At 36.5% G+C, this 19669-nt stretch overlaps 1 protein-coding gene across 11 annotated transcripts in view; it reads right to left on the reverse strand.

Annotated features, from left to right (window-relative positions):
* Nucleotides 1–19669, reverse strand: part of LOC105496640 (protocadherin related 15) — a 1825405-nt gene that overhangs the window by 406857 nt on the left and 1398879 nt on the right. For all 11 annotated transcript variants that reach the window (XM_071069550.1, XM_071069551.1, XM_024797557.2 and 8 more), the window contains one exon: nucleotides 19291–19399. In XM_071069550.1, the coding sequence (XP_070925651.1) occupies nucleotides 19291–19399 (109 nt within the window). The remainder of the gene's footprint in view (nucleotides 1–19290; nucleotides 19400–19669) is intronic.

Genomic DNA, 19669 nt, shown 5'->3' on the forward strand with positions numbered 1-19669 from the left:
TACATTAGTAAACCCCAAATGAAGAAGATATTCATAATAAATAATAAAAAAATGAACACTAGTCATAGATGAAAATGTGGATGAATTTTACTCTAATGTAAGAGTGGGCAAACCTTTCCTAACTATGGCTCAAAGTCAAGAAGTCATGAAGAAAAAGAGAGATAAGTTTAATGATATTGCAAAATTGTATGGTGAGACACAATAAAAAAGTAAAATCACAAGTGACAAACTGAGAAAATACTTGAAATTTATGTAGAGACAAAATGTTCATACCGTGTGTGTGTGTGTGTGTGTGTGTGTGTATATATAATTTATATATATATATAAATTAGCTAAATATATATATATATAATTTATATATATATATATAAATTAGCTAAAAAGAGGGCCAGTGAGGGATTTAAAAAGTGTGGGGCTGGCCTGGCACGGTGGCTCACGTCTGTAATCCTAGCACTTTGGGAGGCTGAGGTGGGCAGATCATCTGAGGTTAGGAGTGTGAGACCAGCCTGGCCAACATAGTAAAAAGCTGTCTCTACTAAAACTACAAAAATTAGCTGGGCGTGATGGTGTGTCTGTAATCCCAGCGACTAAGGAAGCTGAGACAGGAGAAACACTTGAACCCGGGAGAGGCTAGGTTTCGTGAGCTGAGATTGTGCCACTGCACTCCAGCCTGCGTGACAGAGCCAAACTCTGTCACAAAACAAAACAAAACAAAAAAGTTTGGGGCTAAAGATAAAACTGTTCACAGAAAGAGAAAGGCAAATGACTCTTGATCATAAGCAAAGATAAGCAAAGATTCTTATCTCTATACATAAGAAGAAAACTATAAATTAATCCTACATTAAGATTTCATTAGTCACTTAGATTAGCAATTGTCCCAGTTGGAAACTGTACTCTGTTGGTGAGCCTGCAGGAAAACAGACACTTTGGACGTGGGTGGTGTTAATATGAGTGTTATAAAATTTATGAAGGAGAGTATGGCATAAGCTATCAAAATGATACTAATGTTTACTTTTTGACCCATAAATCCCACATCTGGACATTTTCCCATTTATAATAATGGAAGATAAATGACCACCTAAATATATATCAATAGTGGTCTGGGTAAATAAGTGGTGATACATCCTAAAGCAGATGATAATTCAAATGTAATGGTAAGTGATATATATCTTTACCTATTACTATGGAATTATTTTCAGCTATATTCAGTGAAAAAAGCAATTTGGAAACAAGGGCCGATAATATACTAACTTTTAAGAAAAATACATATGCATATTTACAAAGGAATACATACACACATTAAAAAATCAAAGATAGACTGTAACATAAAAAATTGTTACTTATGAGAAAGAGAGGGAATATGCGGAGAGGATAGACATTGAAACTAAATTTCATTAACTATATCACGTTTTTTAAATTTTAGAGCTACATATGTTATATATTATTTTAAAACTAATTAAATTCAAGGACTTCTCTAAAAATAAAATAAAATAATTCAATTTAAATGTATATTCAGTTGTTGGCATAAGCACAAACAAAAATAACTATCCCAGGTGAATTTTAAAAGTAGTATTGACATCACACCCACTGTGTAATATAGCTCAAGTACCAAGGAAATTATAAAACACAAAAAGTTAAACTATCTACAGTAATCATATTGGTGGTATGTTGTGATTCTAAGATAGTTATAGGAGTATTTTACAATAAATTAAATAAGTACATTATTATGTGGCATTCTAATTCTATTCTTTTCAGTATTGAAAGCTGCATTCTTGGCAGGGGATGATAAAGAGATAGAAATTTAAAATTAAAGAGGTAAAATAGAAAACCTATGGTTTTTATTTTGAATTGGCAGTGGAAGTTTAAACTCAGGTTGTAGTTTATCTTAAGAAACATAATGCATACAACATAGTTCTGAATGCTGAAACACAGAACTAAATATAATGGCCATTAAAGAAGCAATGAATATTTCTAATGATCAGACTATGGTTTTGAAATACTATTTACCAATAAAAGCAGTTAAGATTTCTGAGAGAGAGCTGATTTCAGGTCCAGGGCAGAAAAATCAACAAATGGCTGTGAAACACCTGCTCACACCAAGTAGCAAGAAAGAATTCCAAGACTACTAAACTGATGTGAAAAGTTTTCAAGAGCCAAAAGGTAATTTTAGCTAAAGATAAGGCAATTTGAGCATCAATAAGGATAATATCAGTAATGATATGAAACAGATCAAATATGTTTAAATTCATAAGTTTATGGCAGTGTTGCTAAATAACATATTGATCACTTTTGGAGCATGCTAGAGAAATATTTTGAAAATTAGTAAATAAGAAAACATAGCATGCTTTTTCCATATGACCTTAGCAGGGGGTAAACAAACAATTGATTAAAAAGTGTCTCATTAAGAAATAATTTCAGCTAATAATTTAAGAAGAGTAATAATATCAGAGTGCCATCATTTTACAACCCCTCATAAATGAATGGATCATGGCATTGAGCACCAAATGCTGCTAATATCACAAAAAAAGAGATAAAGCCACATATATACCTCTCAATAGAATAATTAATTCAACATGATCTGCTATGGCCTGAGTTGTCCCCCTCACCATTAACAATTTTATGTTGAAGCCCTTACACCCAATGTGACTATTATAGAGAGATAGAGCCTTTTAAGAAGGTAACTAGACTAAATGAGTTTATATGGGTGGGCTCTTAAATCTGATGGGACTGGTGTTCTCTTTGTCTCTCTTTCTCTCTCTTCCCTCTCGCTCTGTCCAAGGGTACACAGAGGAAAGGCTATGTGAAGACACAAGAAAGCAGCCAGAGAAGCTTCATCAAAAACTAACCACAAAAGTACCTTGATCTCAGGCCTGCAGCCTCCTGAATTGTGAGAAAACACCTTACTATTGCTTAAGCTACTAAGTCTAGGGTGTTTTTTAATGGCAGCCCAATCAGACTATTATACCATCTATGAAACAGTTTTGAGAAAACCCAACAGAGAAACAAACAAAAAATGTTATTTGATTAACTGTCAAAATTTATAGGAAACATATGGGACAGAGTAGCACGTAAAGTTAAACCAAAGAAAGTACAATCAAGATGATGAGAAACTCCATACTATAAACAACTTGACTTCTCAATAAATGAATCACAAGAAAACAATTTAAAAATACATGGAAAGAGAACCACTGTAGATTAAAAGAGACTTAGGGCCAGGCGCATTGGCTCACGCCTGTAAACCCAGCACTTTGGGAGGCCGAGGCAGGCGGATCACGAGGTCAGGAGATCAAGACCATCCTGGGCAACATGGTGAAACCCTGTCTCTACTAAAAATACAAAAAAATTAGCTGGGCATGGTGGCGGGCACCTGTAGTCCCAGCTACTTGGGAGGCTGAGGCAGAAGAATGGTGTGAACCCAGAGGCGGAGCTTGCAATGAGCCAAGATCCCACCACTTCTCTCCAGCCTGGGCAACAGAACAAGACTCTGACTCAAGAAAAATAAAAGAGAGACTTAGGAGAAATATCAATCCCAACATGTCAATTTACATGAATTCAGGTTTTCTGTAGGATAAAGAAGAAAATGCTACATGATTATCTTCATATATTTAAAATGTAGAATTTTTAACACATGTGTTATCAAGATAGTATCACCATTAAGACACTAAGCCTATCCATAATTGCCAGAAATTTCCTTATGACAACGTTTCCTTTCTCCATTCATATCTCTCACTCTATGCAAACACTGATCACTTTCTGTTAGCAAAATAGGAATGGAATCATTTATACAGTATGTATTCTTCTTTTTTTTTTTTTTTTTCTTTTTGAAGCAGAGTTTTGCTCTTTCTCCTAGTCTGGAGTGCAATGGTGCTGTCTCGGCTCACTGCAACTTCTGCCTCCTGAGTTCAAGCGATTCTCCTGCCTCAACCTCCTGAGTAGCTGAGATTTCAGGTGCCTGCCACCACGCCCAGCTAATTTTTGTATTTTTAGTGGAGATGGGGTTTCACTATGTTGGCCAGGCTGGTCTCAAACTCCTGCCCTCAGGTGATCCACTGGCCTCAGCCTCCCAACAGGGTGGGATTACAGGCATGAACCACCCTGCCCGTCCTTACAGTATATATTCTTTTCTTAGGTGTGTCTGGCTTCTTTCGATTAGCATAATGATTGTGAAGTCCATGTTGTTTCGTTTATCAATAGTTTATTTATTTCTATTGCCTAGGTGTTATTCTATTGTATGGATATACTACAATTCATTTATCTATTCACATGTTGATGAACACTTGAGTTGCCTCCAGTCACAAATAAAGCTGCTATGAACTGTCTTGTATACATCTCTGAATGAATCTCTGCTTTCATTTATCTTGAGTAAATATCTAGGAGTGTAATGGCTAGGCTATGTGATATGTGTATGTCTAAATGTTGCATTAAGAATTTTTGGGCCAGTTGCAGTGGCTCACACCTGTAATCCCAGCACTTTGGGAGGCCAAGGTGGGCAGATCACGAGGTCAAGAGATTGAAGCCATGCTGGCCAAAATGGTGGAAACTCGTTTCTACTAAAAATACAAAAATTAGTTGGGCGTGGTGGTGCATGCCTGTAGTCCCAGCTCCTTGGGAGGCTGAGGCAGGACAATCACTTGAACCCACGAGGCGGAGGTTGCGGTGAGCTGGGATTATGCCATTGCACAGAGCCAGACTCTGTCTCAAAAGAAAAAAAGAAAAAAAAAAACAAAAAAGAATTTGTGGGCAGGTAGCAAGTCTATTAATTTTCAGTTATGTATACGTTTGTGTAGTCAATACCACAATCAGGATATAGAATGGTTTTATGATGAAATAACTACTTTGTGTATTCCAACCCCAAAGTTTAATCCTTCGCAACCACTGATTTGTTCACCACCACCATACTTTCATTTTTATGAGAATGACATTTAGATGGAATTGTATAGTATAAAGATTTGGAGATTGGCTACTTTCAACTCAGTATAAAGCATTAGAGATTCATCCAAGTTGCTATGTATCAATAATATAATATTTTAATTGTTCAGTAATGTTTAACTTGTAAAGAAATTGCCAAACTATTTTTCCAATGTGTGTATACCATTTTACATTCTTACCAGCCACATATGGGCATTTCAGATCCCCCATATTTTCACCAACACTTGATATTGTCAGTCTTTTTAAAATTTTGGCCATTCTGGTGTGTATGTAGTGATATTCATGGAGGTATTAGTTTGCATTTCCCAATTAGCTAATGATATTGAGCAATTTTTCACATTCTTTTTTTTTGTAAATCTGTAATAATTTGTTAAACCTTTTTGCCATTTTATAATTGTCTCATTTTTATTAAATTGTGTTTTCATATATTCCCCAAACAAGTCACTTGTTGAATACATTTTGCAAATATATTCTCCTTTTCTATCAGTTGCTTTATCAGTCTATTATCAGTGTCTTTTGAAGAGCAAATGCATTTTTACTTTGATGAAGTCAAATTTTAAATTTTTTCTTTTATAGATTTGCATTTGTTATATTTAATAAATTGTTGCCAGCCAGGTGCAGTGACTCACGCCTGTAATCCCAGCACTTTGGGAGGCCAAGGTCGGGGGATCACCTGAGGTCAGGAGTTCGAAACCAGCCTGATCAACATGGAGAAACCCCGTGTCTACTAAAAATACAGAATTAGCCAGGCGTGGTGGCACATGCCTGTAATCATAGGTACTCGGGAGGCTGAGGCAGGAAAATTGCTTGAACCTGGGAGGTAGAGGTTGTGGTGAGCCGAGATTGCACCATTGCACTCCACTCTGGGCAACAAGAGCAAAACTCCATCTCCAAACAACAACAAAAAAGAAATTGTTGCCAACCCTAAGTTCATAAAAAATTTTACCAATATTATCTTTTAGATGCTTTATAGTTTTAGCTCTTACATTATGTATAGAAAGTCTTTCAAGTTGGTTTTTGTACATAGTGTAAGGTATGGATTGCAGTTTATTTGTTTACATATGGCTGTCCAATTGTTCTGCAATGTTGATTGTAAAGATTAACTTTTCCTTCTTTTAATTGCCTTTTGCTTCACATTATTTTTAAAGTGTTTATACCTTCACAGTTTTTTCTCATAGCTGTATTTGCCCATCATTTATTAGCATAGAACTTCTGATTCCATACATATAGTAAATGGAAGGAAGTGTGGATGCCTGACCTAAACCATATAATTATCACTTCATCTTTCAACAATTTTTATTTAGAGCAAAGAATCAGAAGATGGATGTACAATCTGTGCCACGAAAATAATGGGCATCTAGAGGAAAGGTCCTCTAATCCCTCATCTTGAAATTCCTGTTTCTGCTTCTTAAAATGTTATAGTTTTTGACAGTTCCTTGAATTCTGGAAGAAATCAAAGTCCTTTCAATGAATTTCCTTTACCGCCAAGATGAACTTAAGTTCACCTCTGTAATTTTTACCCAAAGAGTCCCATTCAGGAAAGCATTTGTTTTAAATACTTGATATATTTGAAAATGTACATCTAATATACTTCAAAGGAGCACTACCTAAAAAAATACAGTATCAAATTTTTCCCTTCCCCACCAAAAATATATATCTTTACATATAAAATTAATAACCTGATTAACACAAAAGTAAAAGAGAACACTGTCTTCTGGGTGCCATGAAGATTTGTGATAATTCCTCAAATTTTCACATTCTAGATATATAGAAATTATGGTCAGTTTCAATAAAACACTGCTTATGAAAACACCCACAATTTCCTTTGGTAGAACAAAAACAATTATAACATGTAACTTTTTTCCAGGTAATTTTTTGGGGAAAATCTTTTAATGACCCATGAATGCTGAATACCCTGCAGAAGCCAAGGTATTGAAATGTAAAAACATTGTACAAGAATAGAAATACCTAAGTTCAAAGACCCTACAGAATCCCTTCTTTATCCCACTTAGAAAATGTAATATAAACTCTATTTAGCAAAACTTAATTCATCTAAAAATATAGCTGCTTCTGAACCATCTCCAAAGCTCTGCGTTTTATTTTTTTAGTCATTCCCTTATTTGATCTTGGGACTAATTATATTAATATTCCATTCCTCTGACATTAAATTCATCTGCTACCCCTTTTACGTAACTAGAATTTCGTTGATAATTTTAACCATTATTTTCATCTATGCCCTAATAACACATTTGTTTTTGTATCAAGTTATCCCTAGTTTCAAATGTATATTAGAAATATTACCTCTAATTTTCATTATTTTCTTCCATTAATTTTAACTTTAGCACTTTTTCTTTTCAGCTACTACATTTCCTTAGTGCATTCTTTGATAATTATAAATGCAAAAAGTAAACTACCTTTGTCCTGCTTTTACATCTTCCAAAAATCTTCAGTTCTAAATCTCCTTTGCAAAACGTATTTTTCAGCTGTTTGTTATAAATAACAAACTTCATTTTCTTATCCAAAGTGTTTTTAATAACTGTATAATAGCCACCAAACTAATTCAAATAAAATTTTACATATTATTAAGGAGAACTAAAATTCTTATATTAGTAGCCAATATCTCAACTTCAAAAAATTTTACCAAAGATTTTATTGGGTTGCTTTTCCTATGCATATTTATGACAATGCTTCTGAGAGTATAGTTCAGGCATACCCACACTAGAAAGACCAAGATCTTGTCCCAGATCTTCTGAATCAGAAGCTCTGAAAAGGGAGGTCAAGAAAATGCACTTTGAATAATCTCACTGAATTCTTGTAGCCTTTAAAGTTTGAAAGTCACCTCTTCATGGTACATGATATGTTCATATCTATTTTTTAAACATTTCAATAATTACAAAATTCAGTAACTAGGTTATTGCTAATAGTACCACCATTTTTTCTGACTATGTGGCTTCAAATCCTCAAGTTACTTTTACTAGCCAATTCTCTATACATTCTCCAAGTGATTCTTTCTTACCTTAGAAAGTGTCTCTCATGTGTTTCTTTGTCATAGTCCTAATCTCTTACCTTACTCAGAACTTTGTTATTTCATACTTGTACCACAGTGATAGCCTACTAATATCTTCTGGCATTCCATTCCCTTATAATCACTGAAGGAAACTTTCTAAAATGCTATTTTTATTGTCCAATTATCTAGACAAAATTTTTCCTATTGTGTACTGTGGTAACCCCTAAAATCAAATTGAGAAAAAAAAGTATAAATGTATTTTTCTTTATTGATTGATTCAATTTACATATAGTGAAATGCATAGATCTTAAGCTTTAATGTTTTAGGGGCATAGACCCATGTTATTACCACTCCTATTCAGACTTTAATTTTATATTTATCTTTAAATAAAATAATACAAAGGTAAACTTAGCTAATGCTTTATATACTGACTGACAGTGTGTCTCTGTATATTTTAGAGACAAGCAAGGAATCTTGAGGGAGATGTGGCAAGTATACAATGTGAAGGGATTAGCAGCAGTGTATTATTCAGATTTCTTTAGGGAAACAAAACAAATAGGCTATAAGGACATATTAGTACTGACAGTGAGAAAGAGAGACAGAGAGAGAGAGAGAGAGAGAGAGAGAGAGATTCTCTCAATCAATTGGCTGATTGGTTATGGGAATTTGTTGTATTAGTCCATTTTCACACGGCCGAAAAGACATACCCAAGACTGTGCAATTTACAAAAGAAAAAGATTTAATTGGAACTTACAGTTCCACGTGGCTGGGGAAGCCTCACAATCATGGTGGGAGGCAAGGAGAAGCAAGTCACTTCTTACATGGATGGCAGCAGGCAAAGAGAGACAGAGAGAGCTTCTGCAGGGGAACTCCTCTTTTTAAAACCATCAGATCTTGTGAGACTATTCACTATCCTGAGAACAGCAGGGGAAAGACTTGCCCCCATTATTCAATTATCTCCCATATCGTCCCTCCCACAACACGTGGGAATTCAAGATGAGATCTACCGCTAGGCACAGTGGCTCATGCCTATAATCCCAGCACTTGGGAGGCTGAGATGGGCGGATCACCTGTGTCAGGAGTTTGAGACCAGCCTGCGTAGCATAGTGAGATCTCATCTCTAGGTGAGATTTGGCTGGGACACAGCCAAACCATATCATTCTGCACCTGTCCTCTCCCAAATTTCATGTCCCCACACTTCAAAATAAATCATCCCTTCTCAATAGTCCTCCAAAGTGTTAACTCATTTCAGTATTAACTCAAAAGTCCACAGTCCAAAGTCTCACTGGAGACAAGGCAAGTTCCTTCTACCTATGCATCTGTAAAATCAAAAGCAGGTTAGTAACTTTCTAGATACAGTGGGGATACAGGCATCAGGTAAATACAGCCATTCCAAATGGGAGAAATTGGCCAAAACAAAGGGACTACAGCCCCCAAGTCCAAAACTCAGCAGATAAGTCAAATCTTCAAGCTCTGAAATGATCTCCTTTGACTCCATTTCTCACATCCAGGTGACACTGATGTAAGTGGTGTGCTTCCACAGCCTTGGACAACTCCACCCCTGTTGTTTTACAGAGTGTAGCCCCCTCCTGGCTGCTTTCATGGGCTGGTGTTGGGTGTCTGTGGTTTTTCCAGACGTACTGTTCAAGCTGTTGGTGGATCTACCATTCTGGGTTCTGTAGGATGGTGGCCATCTTCTCACAGCTCCTCTAGGTGATGCCCCAGTAGGGACTCTGTGTGGAGGCTCTGACCCCAAGTTTCCCTCCTGCACTGCACTAGCACAGGTTCTTCATGAGAGCCCTGCCACTGAAGCATAGTTCCGCCTTGACATACAAGGCATTTCCACACATCTTCTGAAATCTAGGTTGAGCTTCCCAAACCTTAATTCTTGACTTCTCTGCATTCACAGGCTCAATACCATGTGGAAGCTGCTGAAGCTTGTGGCTTGCACCTTCTGAAGGCAGGGCCCCAGCTCTATGTTGGTCCCTTACAACCATAGCTGGAGCAGTTGGGACACAAGAAAACAAGTTCCAAGGCTGCACACAGCACAGGGATCCTGGGCACAGCCCACAAAACCATTTTTTCTCCCCCAGGCCTCCAGGCTGGTGGTGGGAGGGGCTGTCATGAAGACCTCTGACATACCCTGGAGACATTTGTCCCATTATCTTCAGGATTAACATACAGCTCCTCCTTACTTATTCAAATTTCTGCAGCCAGCTTGAATTTATCCTCAGAAAATGGGATTTTCTTTTCTATCAAATTATCAAGCTGTAAATTTTTTGAACTTTTATGCCATTTCCCTAATAAAACTGAATGCCTTTAACAGCACCCAAGTCACATCTTGAATACTTTGCTACTTAGAAATTTCTTCCACCAGATACCCTCAATCAACTCTCTCAAGTTCAAAGTTCCATAATTCTGTAGGGCAGGGGCAAAATGCTGCCAGTCTCTTTGCTAAAACACAGCAAGAGTCACCTTTGCTCCAGTCACCAACAAGTTCCTCATCTTCATCTGAGACCACCTCAGGCTGGATTTCATTGTTAATATCATTATCAGCATTTTGGTCAAAGCCATTCAGTAAGTCTCTAGAGAGCTCCAAACTTTCCCACATCTTCCTGTCTTCTACTGAGCCCTGCGAACTGTTCCAATCTCTGCCTGTTACCCAGTTCCAAAGTCATTTCCACATTTTTGGGTCTATTTTCAGCAACACTCCATTTCTGTTACCAATTTACTGTATTAGTTCATTTCCACACTGCTGATAAAGACATACCAGAGACTGGGCAATTTACAAAAGAAAAAGGTTTAACTGGACTTACAGTTCCACATGACTAGGGAAACCTCACAATCATGGTGGAAGGCAAAGAGGAGCAAGTCACATTTTACACGGATGGCAGCAGGCAAAGAGAGAGAGCCCTTGTGCAGGGGAACTCCTCTTTTTGAAAATATTATCAGAACTTATGAGACTTATTCACTATTACAGTAACAGCACAGGAAAGCCTTGCCCCCATTACTCAATTTCCTCCCACCTTGTCCCTCCCACAACATGTGGGAATTCAAAATGAGATTTGGGTGGTGACACAGCCAAGGCATATCATTTGTTATGAATGCTAAGACCATTTACCATCTGCAAATTAGAGAACCAGAAAAATTGGTGGTGCATTTTTTGCTAGGTCCAGAGGCCTAAGAACCAGGGGAGCCACTGGTATAAGTCTCAGAATCTGAAAGCCTGAGAACTAAGCACTCTAATGTTTGATGGCAGAAGATGGAAGTTCCAGTTCAAGAAGAGAGAACTCACCGTTCCTCTGTCTTTTTGTTCTATTCAGGCCCTCAATGGACTGGATGATGCTTGCCCATATTGGTGAGAGCAGATCTTCTTCACTCAGTCTTCTGATTGAAATATTAGTGTCTTTTTGAAACAATCTCTTAGACCCAGAAATAATGTTTTGCCAGCTCTTTCTATGTGCCTTAAACCAGTCATGCTGACACATAAAAGTAAGCATCACAAGCAGCATTCTCTCCTGTTTGTTTGCTTTCAATACATTGCAATGACTTTTAGTTTACATTTGGCCAGGTAAAGGGATCTGTATTTTACAGTATTAATTTTACACCAAACTAAAGCTCAAAAAATGAAGAAATAGCTGAGAAATACGTCTGCAAATAAACCTGAGATTAAAAGTAACACTAATGATGTGTGCAGAAGTGAACACCAACAGAGATGGAAAAATCACTTTCCATTCCTCTGCTAAAACAGCTTAATCAGTCATGTTATTCCTGACCATGGTCAAAACCATAGCGATCCAGGCAGACCATAAATAAAGTCAAACTGACAATTTTGATGTAATTAATACAATTATTTATAATGTTGACTTATATGTAATACAATTAATCATTTTGTATGTGATATCTGAACGTTGAAACTTTAATGACTGATAAAATACATGTATAATTCTTAAATATTAAGAGTGTGTACTCTAAAATATTTTTTAACTCATGGGATGAAGGATCAGAAAAATTATGTATTCATTATAAAATGTAGTTATCATTAACAATGATATGGTTTCGGCTGTGTCCCCACCGAAATCTCATCTTGAATTGTAACTCCCACAGTTCCCGCATCTCATGGAAGGAACCTTGTGGGAGGTAATTGAATCATGAAGGTGGGTCTTTCCCGTACTCTTCTCATGAAAGTGAGTACATCTCACAAGATGTGATGGTATTAAAAAGGGGAGTTTCCATCCACAAGCTCTCTTTTCTTGTTTTGCCATGTGAGACATGCCATTAACTTTCTGCCATGATTGTGAGGCCTTCCCAGCCATGTGTAACTGTAAGTCCGTTAAACTTCTTTCTTTTGTAAATTGAGTAGTCTCCAGTATGTCTTTATCAGCAGCATGAAAATGGAATAATACACTAACATCCACACACAATCTTGCCTAAACTTACTTACATCTTTAAGTTCAGAGCTCCACTTTATGAACCTTCTCATCTCCTTGAATTACTTGAATTAGATCTAAGATGGAAAACATTTTTTGTTTCCTAACAAGTAAAATACTCTTTTATTCCTCTCACCTTAAATCTGGGCAGGAATTGTTCTTGCTTTGACCAATATATGATGGCGGATTATTTCTACTGATTCAGTTCTGGGATCAGGCCTTCAGAAGTTTGGTAGCTTTCACTTTTGCCTTCTTAAAAGGCAGGTGCACATACGATTAAACAGACTATTTTACATAAATTCTATAAATATTTTCTTTAAAAAATAATTTCCAAAATGTAGAAGTACAGTAAAATTAGAAGAAGCATTCTGGAGAATGGTAAGGCATGAGGAAAAATGCACCTCAGGGGGTATATTTAAGGTTACATAATGTTTGAAAAACCACATGTGCTCAGCTATAAGTGTTCAGTTAAAAGAACTCGGTTGTGTAGCACAAGGATCATGAAACAAAAGAAAATATAAACAAAAAATAAGAAAGCAAAAAAGGATACAAAGAAAAAATATGGACTTTTTCTGATAACTGTGAAATATGAAATACACCATAGAAGAAATGTAAGGCCCAGGAACATTTTCATCCCTTCTCAATGTGATATATGCATTGAGGAAGGGATAAAAAATGTGTCTTTCTCTTCATATTTCCAATATGATTATACCGTATACCTGGCCATGAAAGTGCTAATACTTTGTAATACCTACCAGAGTTAATGAAGGTTTATAAAAAAAAATTAAACCAAAATTTCTGGCTCTGGTATCTCCATTCTTAATATGTGGCACCAACATTTTAGTTGCCAGAATATTAATATTATTATAATCATACTTTGAAAAATAAGAAAAATTATTGTTAACAATAATATTTATAATTTAGTATGTATCACATAAATCATATATATGATATTTAATACATATTACTTTTCACACATTAGGTGCTCATATAAAAGTACCTAATACTACAAGCTACTGTTACAAGCTAAAGTCAGCAAACTTTCTTGTATTATTAGAAAGAAATACATATTGTATGATATCATTATTAATGACAGTGCTGAAACAGTGCTTGATAGCTATTAACATTTACATTAAAAATGGTAAGGCTTGATAACATAATTAGAAGCAGAAATTTCATCTACATATATGATTAAGGGGTCCACAGATTATACTTTTCTTTCAGAGACCTTCATGGCAGCCTTTTCCATCACAGGCCTTGAGGCTTAGGGGGAAATGATGGTTTTGTGGGCCAGGCTCATGGCTGCACTGCCCTGTGCAACCTCAGGACACTGCTCCCTGCATCTAGCCATTCCATCTCTAGCCATGCCTACATGGTCCCCAGATATATCTCAGGCCTCTGCTTCAGAGCATGCAAGTCATTAGCCTTGGCAGCTTCCATGTGATGTTAAACCTGTGGATACACAGAGGACAAGAGTTGAGGCTTGGAAGCCTCCGCTCACATTTCAAAGGATGCACGGAAATGTCTGGATGTCTAGGCAGAAGTCTTCTGCAGGGGTGGAGCCCTCATGGAAGACCTCTACCAGGGCACCGTGGAAGGGAAATGTGAGGTGGGAGCCCCCACACAGAGTTCCCACTGGGGCACTGCCTAGTGGAGACGTGAGAAGAAGGCAACTATTCTCCAGACCCCGGAATGGTAGATTCACTGATAGCTTGCACTGTGCACCTGGAAAAGCCACAAGCACTAAACACCAGCCCAAGAAAGCAGACAACAGGGCTGTGCTGTGCAAAGGCATAGAGGCAGAAATGCGCAAGGCCTTGGGAGCCTACCCCTTGCATCAATGTGGCCTGGATATGAGACATGAAGTTAAAGGAGATCATTTTGGAGATTTAAGATTTAATGACTGCTCTCTTGGGTTTTGGATTTCCATGGGAACTGTGGCACCTTTGCTTTGGCTGATTTTTCCTTTTTTGGAATGGATGTATTCACCCAATGCCTGTATCCCCATTATATCTTGTAAGTTTTTTCAGTCTCATAGGCGGAAGGAACTTGCCTTGTCTCAGATGAGACTTTGGACTGTGGACTTCTGAGTTAATTCTGAAATCAGTTAAGACTTGGGGGACTGCTGAGAAAGGATTATTGTATTGTGCAATGTGAAAAGGACATGAGATTTCAGAGGGGCCAGTGGTTTCATGATATAGCTTGGATTTGTTTGCCCACCAAAATCTCATGTTAAATTGTAATCTCCAATGTAGGAGGAGGGACCTAGTAGGAGTTGATTGAATCATGGGGGAACATTTCCCCCTTGCTGTTCTGGTAACAGTGGTGACAGTGAGTGAATTCTCACAAGATCTGTTTGTTTAAAAGTGTGTAGCACCATCCTTTCTCTCTCCTGCTCTGGCTATGTAAGATGCGCCAACTTCCCCCTTCACTTTCAGCCATGATTGAAAGTTTCCTGAGGCCACTTAAACCTGTTTTTCTTTATAAATTAGCCAGTAATAGGTAGTTCTTTATAGTGGTGCAAGAATGGACTAACAGAGAAGGGGTATTAAATGTTCTCTAATGGTAGAATTTACCAGTAAAGCATCTATCTGATGCAGAATTCTCCTTTGTGGGAAGATCTTTTTGATTACTAAGTCAATTTACTTGTTATCAGTCTGCCCCGATTTTTTATTTTTTCTGAGGTCAATTTGAATAGCTTACCTCCAGGAATTTGTCCATTGCATCTAGTTTGTCTAGTTGGCATAATTGTATATAATATTCCCTTATAACATTTTTTATTCCTGTAAGCTAAATAGAAGGTCCTCTCTTTTGTTCCAAGTTAGTAAATTGCATCTTATTTCTTTTATTCCCGGTCAGTCTAGCTAGAGATTTGTCAATTATGTTTATGATTTCAAAGAATTGATTTTGGCTTGATTTCTTATCTTCACTGTTTTCCTAATCCCTCTTTTACTATTTTCCACTGAAGTCTCTATTATTTCTATTGTGTTGTTTAGCTTTCCTTCTTTCTTTCCTTCCTTCCTTCCTTCCTTCCTTCCTTCCTTCCTTCTTTCTTTTTTTTTAAAGTCACCTCCAACCTCCTCCATCACCCAGGCTGGAGTGAAATGGTGTGATTATGGCTCAATGCAGCCTTGACTTCCTGGACCCAGTGATTCTCACACTATAACCTCCTCAGTAGCTGAGGCCACAGGTGCACACCACCGGGCTAATTTTTGTATTTTGGTAGGGATGGGGTTTCTCTATATTACCCAGACTGGTCTCAAATTCCAGAGCTCAAGCAATCCACCTACCTCAGGCACCCAAATATTGGAATTATAGGCGTGAGCCACCACAGCTGACCTCTCTTCTGCTCTTCTTCTTTAGTTTGCTTAACCTTTTCCAATGTCTTTGTGATAAACATTACGTTGTTGATTAGAGATTAAAATACATGTTATAATGTATTTTTATTTGTCTCAACGTATTTTTCTGATTTTATTTCTTCCTTGAGTCACTGATTATTTAAGAATGTTGTATAATTACCACACACTTGTGAATTTCCAAAGTTTCCTTCATTATTAATTTCTACTTTCATTCCATTTTTGTCAGATAATAGAGTTCGTATTATTTCAATCATTTTCAATTTAATGATATTGGTTTTATGGCCTAATATGATCTATACTGAAGAACATTCTAGGCGCACTTGAAAAGAATACTTATTCTGCTGTTGGGGGTAGAGTGTTTTATAGATATATCTTTTAGGTCTAGCTGCTTTATGGAGTTGTTCTATCTTGACCTTTACTTACTACATTTGCAGAGTTTCAAGGTCAGCAAGAGATGACAGCTTAGGGCCTTTCCAAATGTTTCCTGAGTATATATAGTTTGCTCTTGTCTTTTTAGATTCCCAGAAATATGTTAAACTTTTATAAACTCCCTAGGAACATCATTCTCTAGCTTTTCCTTTGAAGACTTTTGGCTAGTCAATAATTCTGCCACTGGTGATCATGACAGTAGGACCATTGAAATAGGCTGACAACAGTCCTTGGATGACCTTGTCATAGACATCAACATCCATGTCCTCATATATAGTAAACAAGAGACTGTCTATAACAAATGTAAGCAGGAGAGGAGCCCTCCATGTGGTAACTTAACATGAGCTTGGAGAAACACATATATTCAGAAATATTTGGATGGATTTAAGGAAAATTAAGAGTTTTGACAAAGTACATGAAGTCAGAGTTATGGACATTCTCTTCTGTGTGTGTGTGTGTGTGTGTGTGTGTGTGTGTGTGTGTGTGTGTGTTATGTTGTGTCTGGTTTTTGTTTTTGTGTTTCCATTTGTACCAGACTGATGTGCCTTAGGTAACATGCCTTATTTTCCTTCCTAATGGTAATAACAATGTCAACTAAAATGTATTGAGCATGAACTTTTTTTCCAGGCATTATTATGTACAATTACAATGTATTGGATCAAATTCTCACAACTCTTTTGTACAAAGATCTATTTTTGTTAAATCCATATTAAAGAATAATAATCTGGTCAGGTAGTGACCCACGCCTGTAATCCTAGCACTTTGGGAGGCTAAGGCAGGAGGATCGCTTGAGCCCCGGAGGTCGAAGCTTCAGTGAGCTATGATTGTGCCACTGCACTCCAGTCTGGGTGACAGAGTAAGACACTGTCTCAAAAGAAGAAAAAAGAAGGACTAATTTCAGGTAAAGAGGGGCTAAATAACTCAACTAAAATTATAAGTCTAGTGTGAGTTAAAGTCATGATTTTTAACATGGACGGTGCAATTTCCAGAGGCTACACTCTCAACCCCTACCATTCACTTCCTTCTAAAAATGTAAATAGTGTAAAAAGATATTATTCATTTACCTTAGCTGTGAGAGCAAATAATTGTAAGAGTTTATATCCATTGTTCGGGACAATTCATTATCCTACAGTTGTAGGCTGATGAAACTTTCCATCGCTGTGTCACTTTTCTTTTAAAATTTTTTTCATTGACTCCTCATTTCACTCAGAGAAAAATGCAAAGTAGATAAATAACATACAAGACTCTCTAGTTTCTGCTTTCTTCTTATCTGTCACCTTTCTACTTTTACCTCACTCACTTCTTTCCAATACTTCTGGCCCCCTTGTTGTTTCTGATACCCACCTGGCAAGCTTCAGTTTTGATCTCTGCCTAGAGACTCTTCCCAGTGATGTCTACCTGAGTAACTTCCTCAGCCTCTGTAAGCTTTTGCTAATAGCTTAGCTTTTGATGACGCAAGTAATGATGATACTACTTAATACTGCAACATCTACTACAGTCCTTCTCTGCTCTTCCAATCCCATTCATATGATCGATTTTCCCCATAGCATTCACACTTTTCTACCTTTGATAATAAACACTTATTTATTATAGTAATTGTTTATTGCCTATCTCTACTGCCAGAAAATCGGCTCCACAAAGTCAGTGATATGGCTTGCTTCAAAGTGTAGGTGATCATTTGTTGAGAAAAAGAACGCAAATAACTTTTAAAAGTGAAATAAACTTGAACACCAATGCATCTAACTGGCTCTGAGTATCATAATTCTCCAAGTCTATTCTAAACTTTCATCCTTTGGCTTTTGCACATGCTGCATTATCTATACAGATACTTTTCTCTCTTTTTCCACCTAGAAACTCCTGTCTTTCTGCTAAAATGACTCTTCCTAAGCAATTCTCATAAAATGCTTAATGCTTTCCTCCCATGAGCCTACATGTGGTTCAAACTATATTTAGAGTGCCGTAAATATTGTATTTTAATCTATCTTTTAATTTTTTATTAATTTTTTTTTAGCCACAGACTCCATGACTACCTAACCTAGAACATTTATCTCTCATGTTTGTGTCTTTGGCATCTAGTACAGTGATTGACATATAGTAAAGCCTTCAGTTAATGAAATAAATGATGCTTATTTCCTATTATCTATACCAAAATCTCTATGGAGTTAAAATAGTTTTATGTTTATGAAAGTTTTTTACAATATAATAATATGAGCTCTGCTTATGATATTTATGTCCTTATAAAGACCAAAGGCTTGAAACAGAGTTGCTAGAATTTTCTTTACAGACAGCATTTGTAAGTAGGATACAGTATAAAATTTGCAAATCTAATATCTGTTGGTTGTTGTGTATGTGTGTATGCACATAGGCTTCAAGTAAGAGAACAGAAAGGCGTTGAGGGCTAATGCTAAACTGCATTAAAGTTATTTTTCAAGCACACTTCAAAAGAGGCCCCTTCTTCCTTAAAAGATATATAGCCTTTCTCACATGCTTCTGTCTGTCTAGAGGCTACACAAGTCAGCAACATCCACATTTTACCAAAAGCAATCTAAGAAGAGCAGTATAATCAATTTCTCATCATTTTTGCCTTTGATACAATCAGTAGTATATGCATAGGGATGGATTAGAACAGCTTCTGTGGAATTTTTCAAGAAAAATATTTGCCAAATGTTCATGTATCATATTTCCTTGGGTAATTATGCTCTCTCATCCTTTTTTTATAAATGGCTCCAAAATAGCTCTTTTTAAATTCAGTCATATATTATCAGAATTATGTATAGCGTCCACCCAAAGATAAAATACAAGTGGAATGTTTTTCATTTTATATTAAAAGCTGGTGCTAGAGAATGCTTTCTATGGTAAGTTGATATGTAGAAAAATACCAATATGCAGGTTAATATTCTAATACTTTGAATTGCTTTGCTTTTTCCATAAAAGTTATTTATTTATCATTCTACACATTTCAGTCCAACTAATTGAGGAAGGAAATATATTGAATTGTTATTTTAAAATTTGTTTATACACAAAAGTAATAATCATGTCAAATAATAATTTAAAAAATTTTGTTATTTAAAATATTTCCTTGGAACTGAGATTCTAGAACGGTAACTGATAGTATAAAATGTTAGCAGATACAAACCAACAAGGATGGAATAGAGGATTCCTGGCCTATCTGATGGCGGTTGAATATTTCGGTCCTGATCTATGGCTTGGATTGGTGGCGTAACAACAATGGGGTTCAGTTCTTCCTGAAAAAAAAAATTAGAGAGTTTTCTTTAGCTGTATTACTAATATTTCATGAAGAGTTGAGACAGATGTTTTAGTTTGGAAATCTATACAACATCTGAGACAGTAAACTCAAGTTTCACCATTTATAATCTAATACCTTTTGCTAGTTAATTTTGAATGTTAAGAGGAAGCAAAGTAACCTCAAAGTCAAAATGGTAAGACATAGTAATTATGCACATAGACATTTATATCAGTAACTACTCCTAAAAGGAAAGCAAAGAATGATAATG

The sequence above is a fragment of the Macaca nemestrina genome, chromosome 9 (genome assembly GCF_043159975.1).
Source record: "Macaca nemestrina isolate mMacNem1 chromosome 9, mMacNem.hap1, whole genome shotgun sequence".
In the NCBI taxonomy this organism is placed as follows: Eukaryota; Metazoa; Chordata; class Mammalia; order Primates; family Cercopithecidae; genus Macaca; species Macaca nemestrina.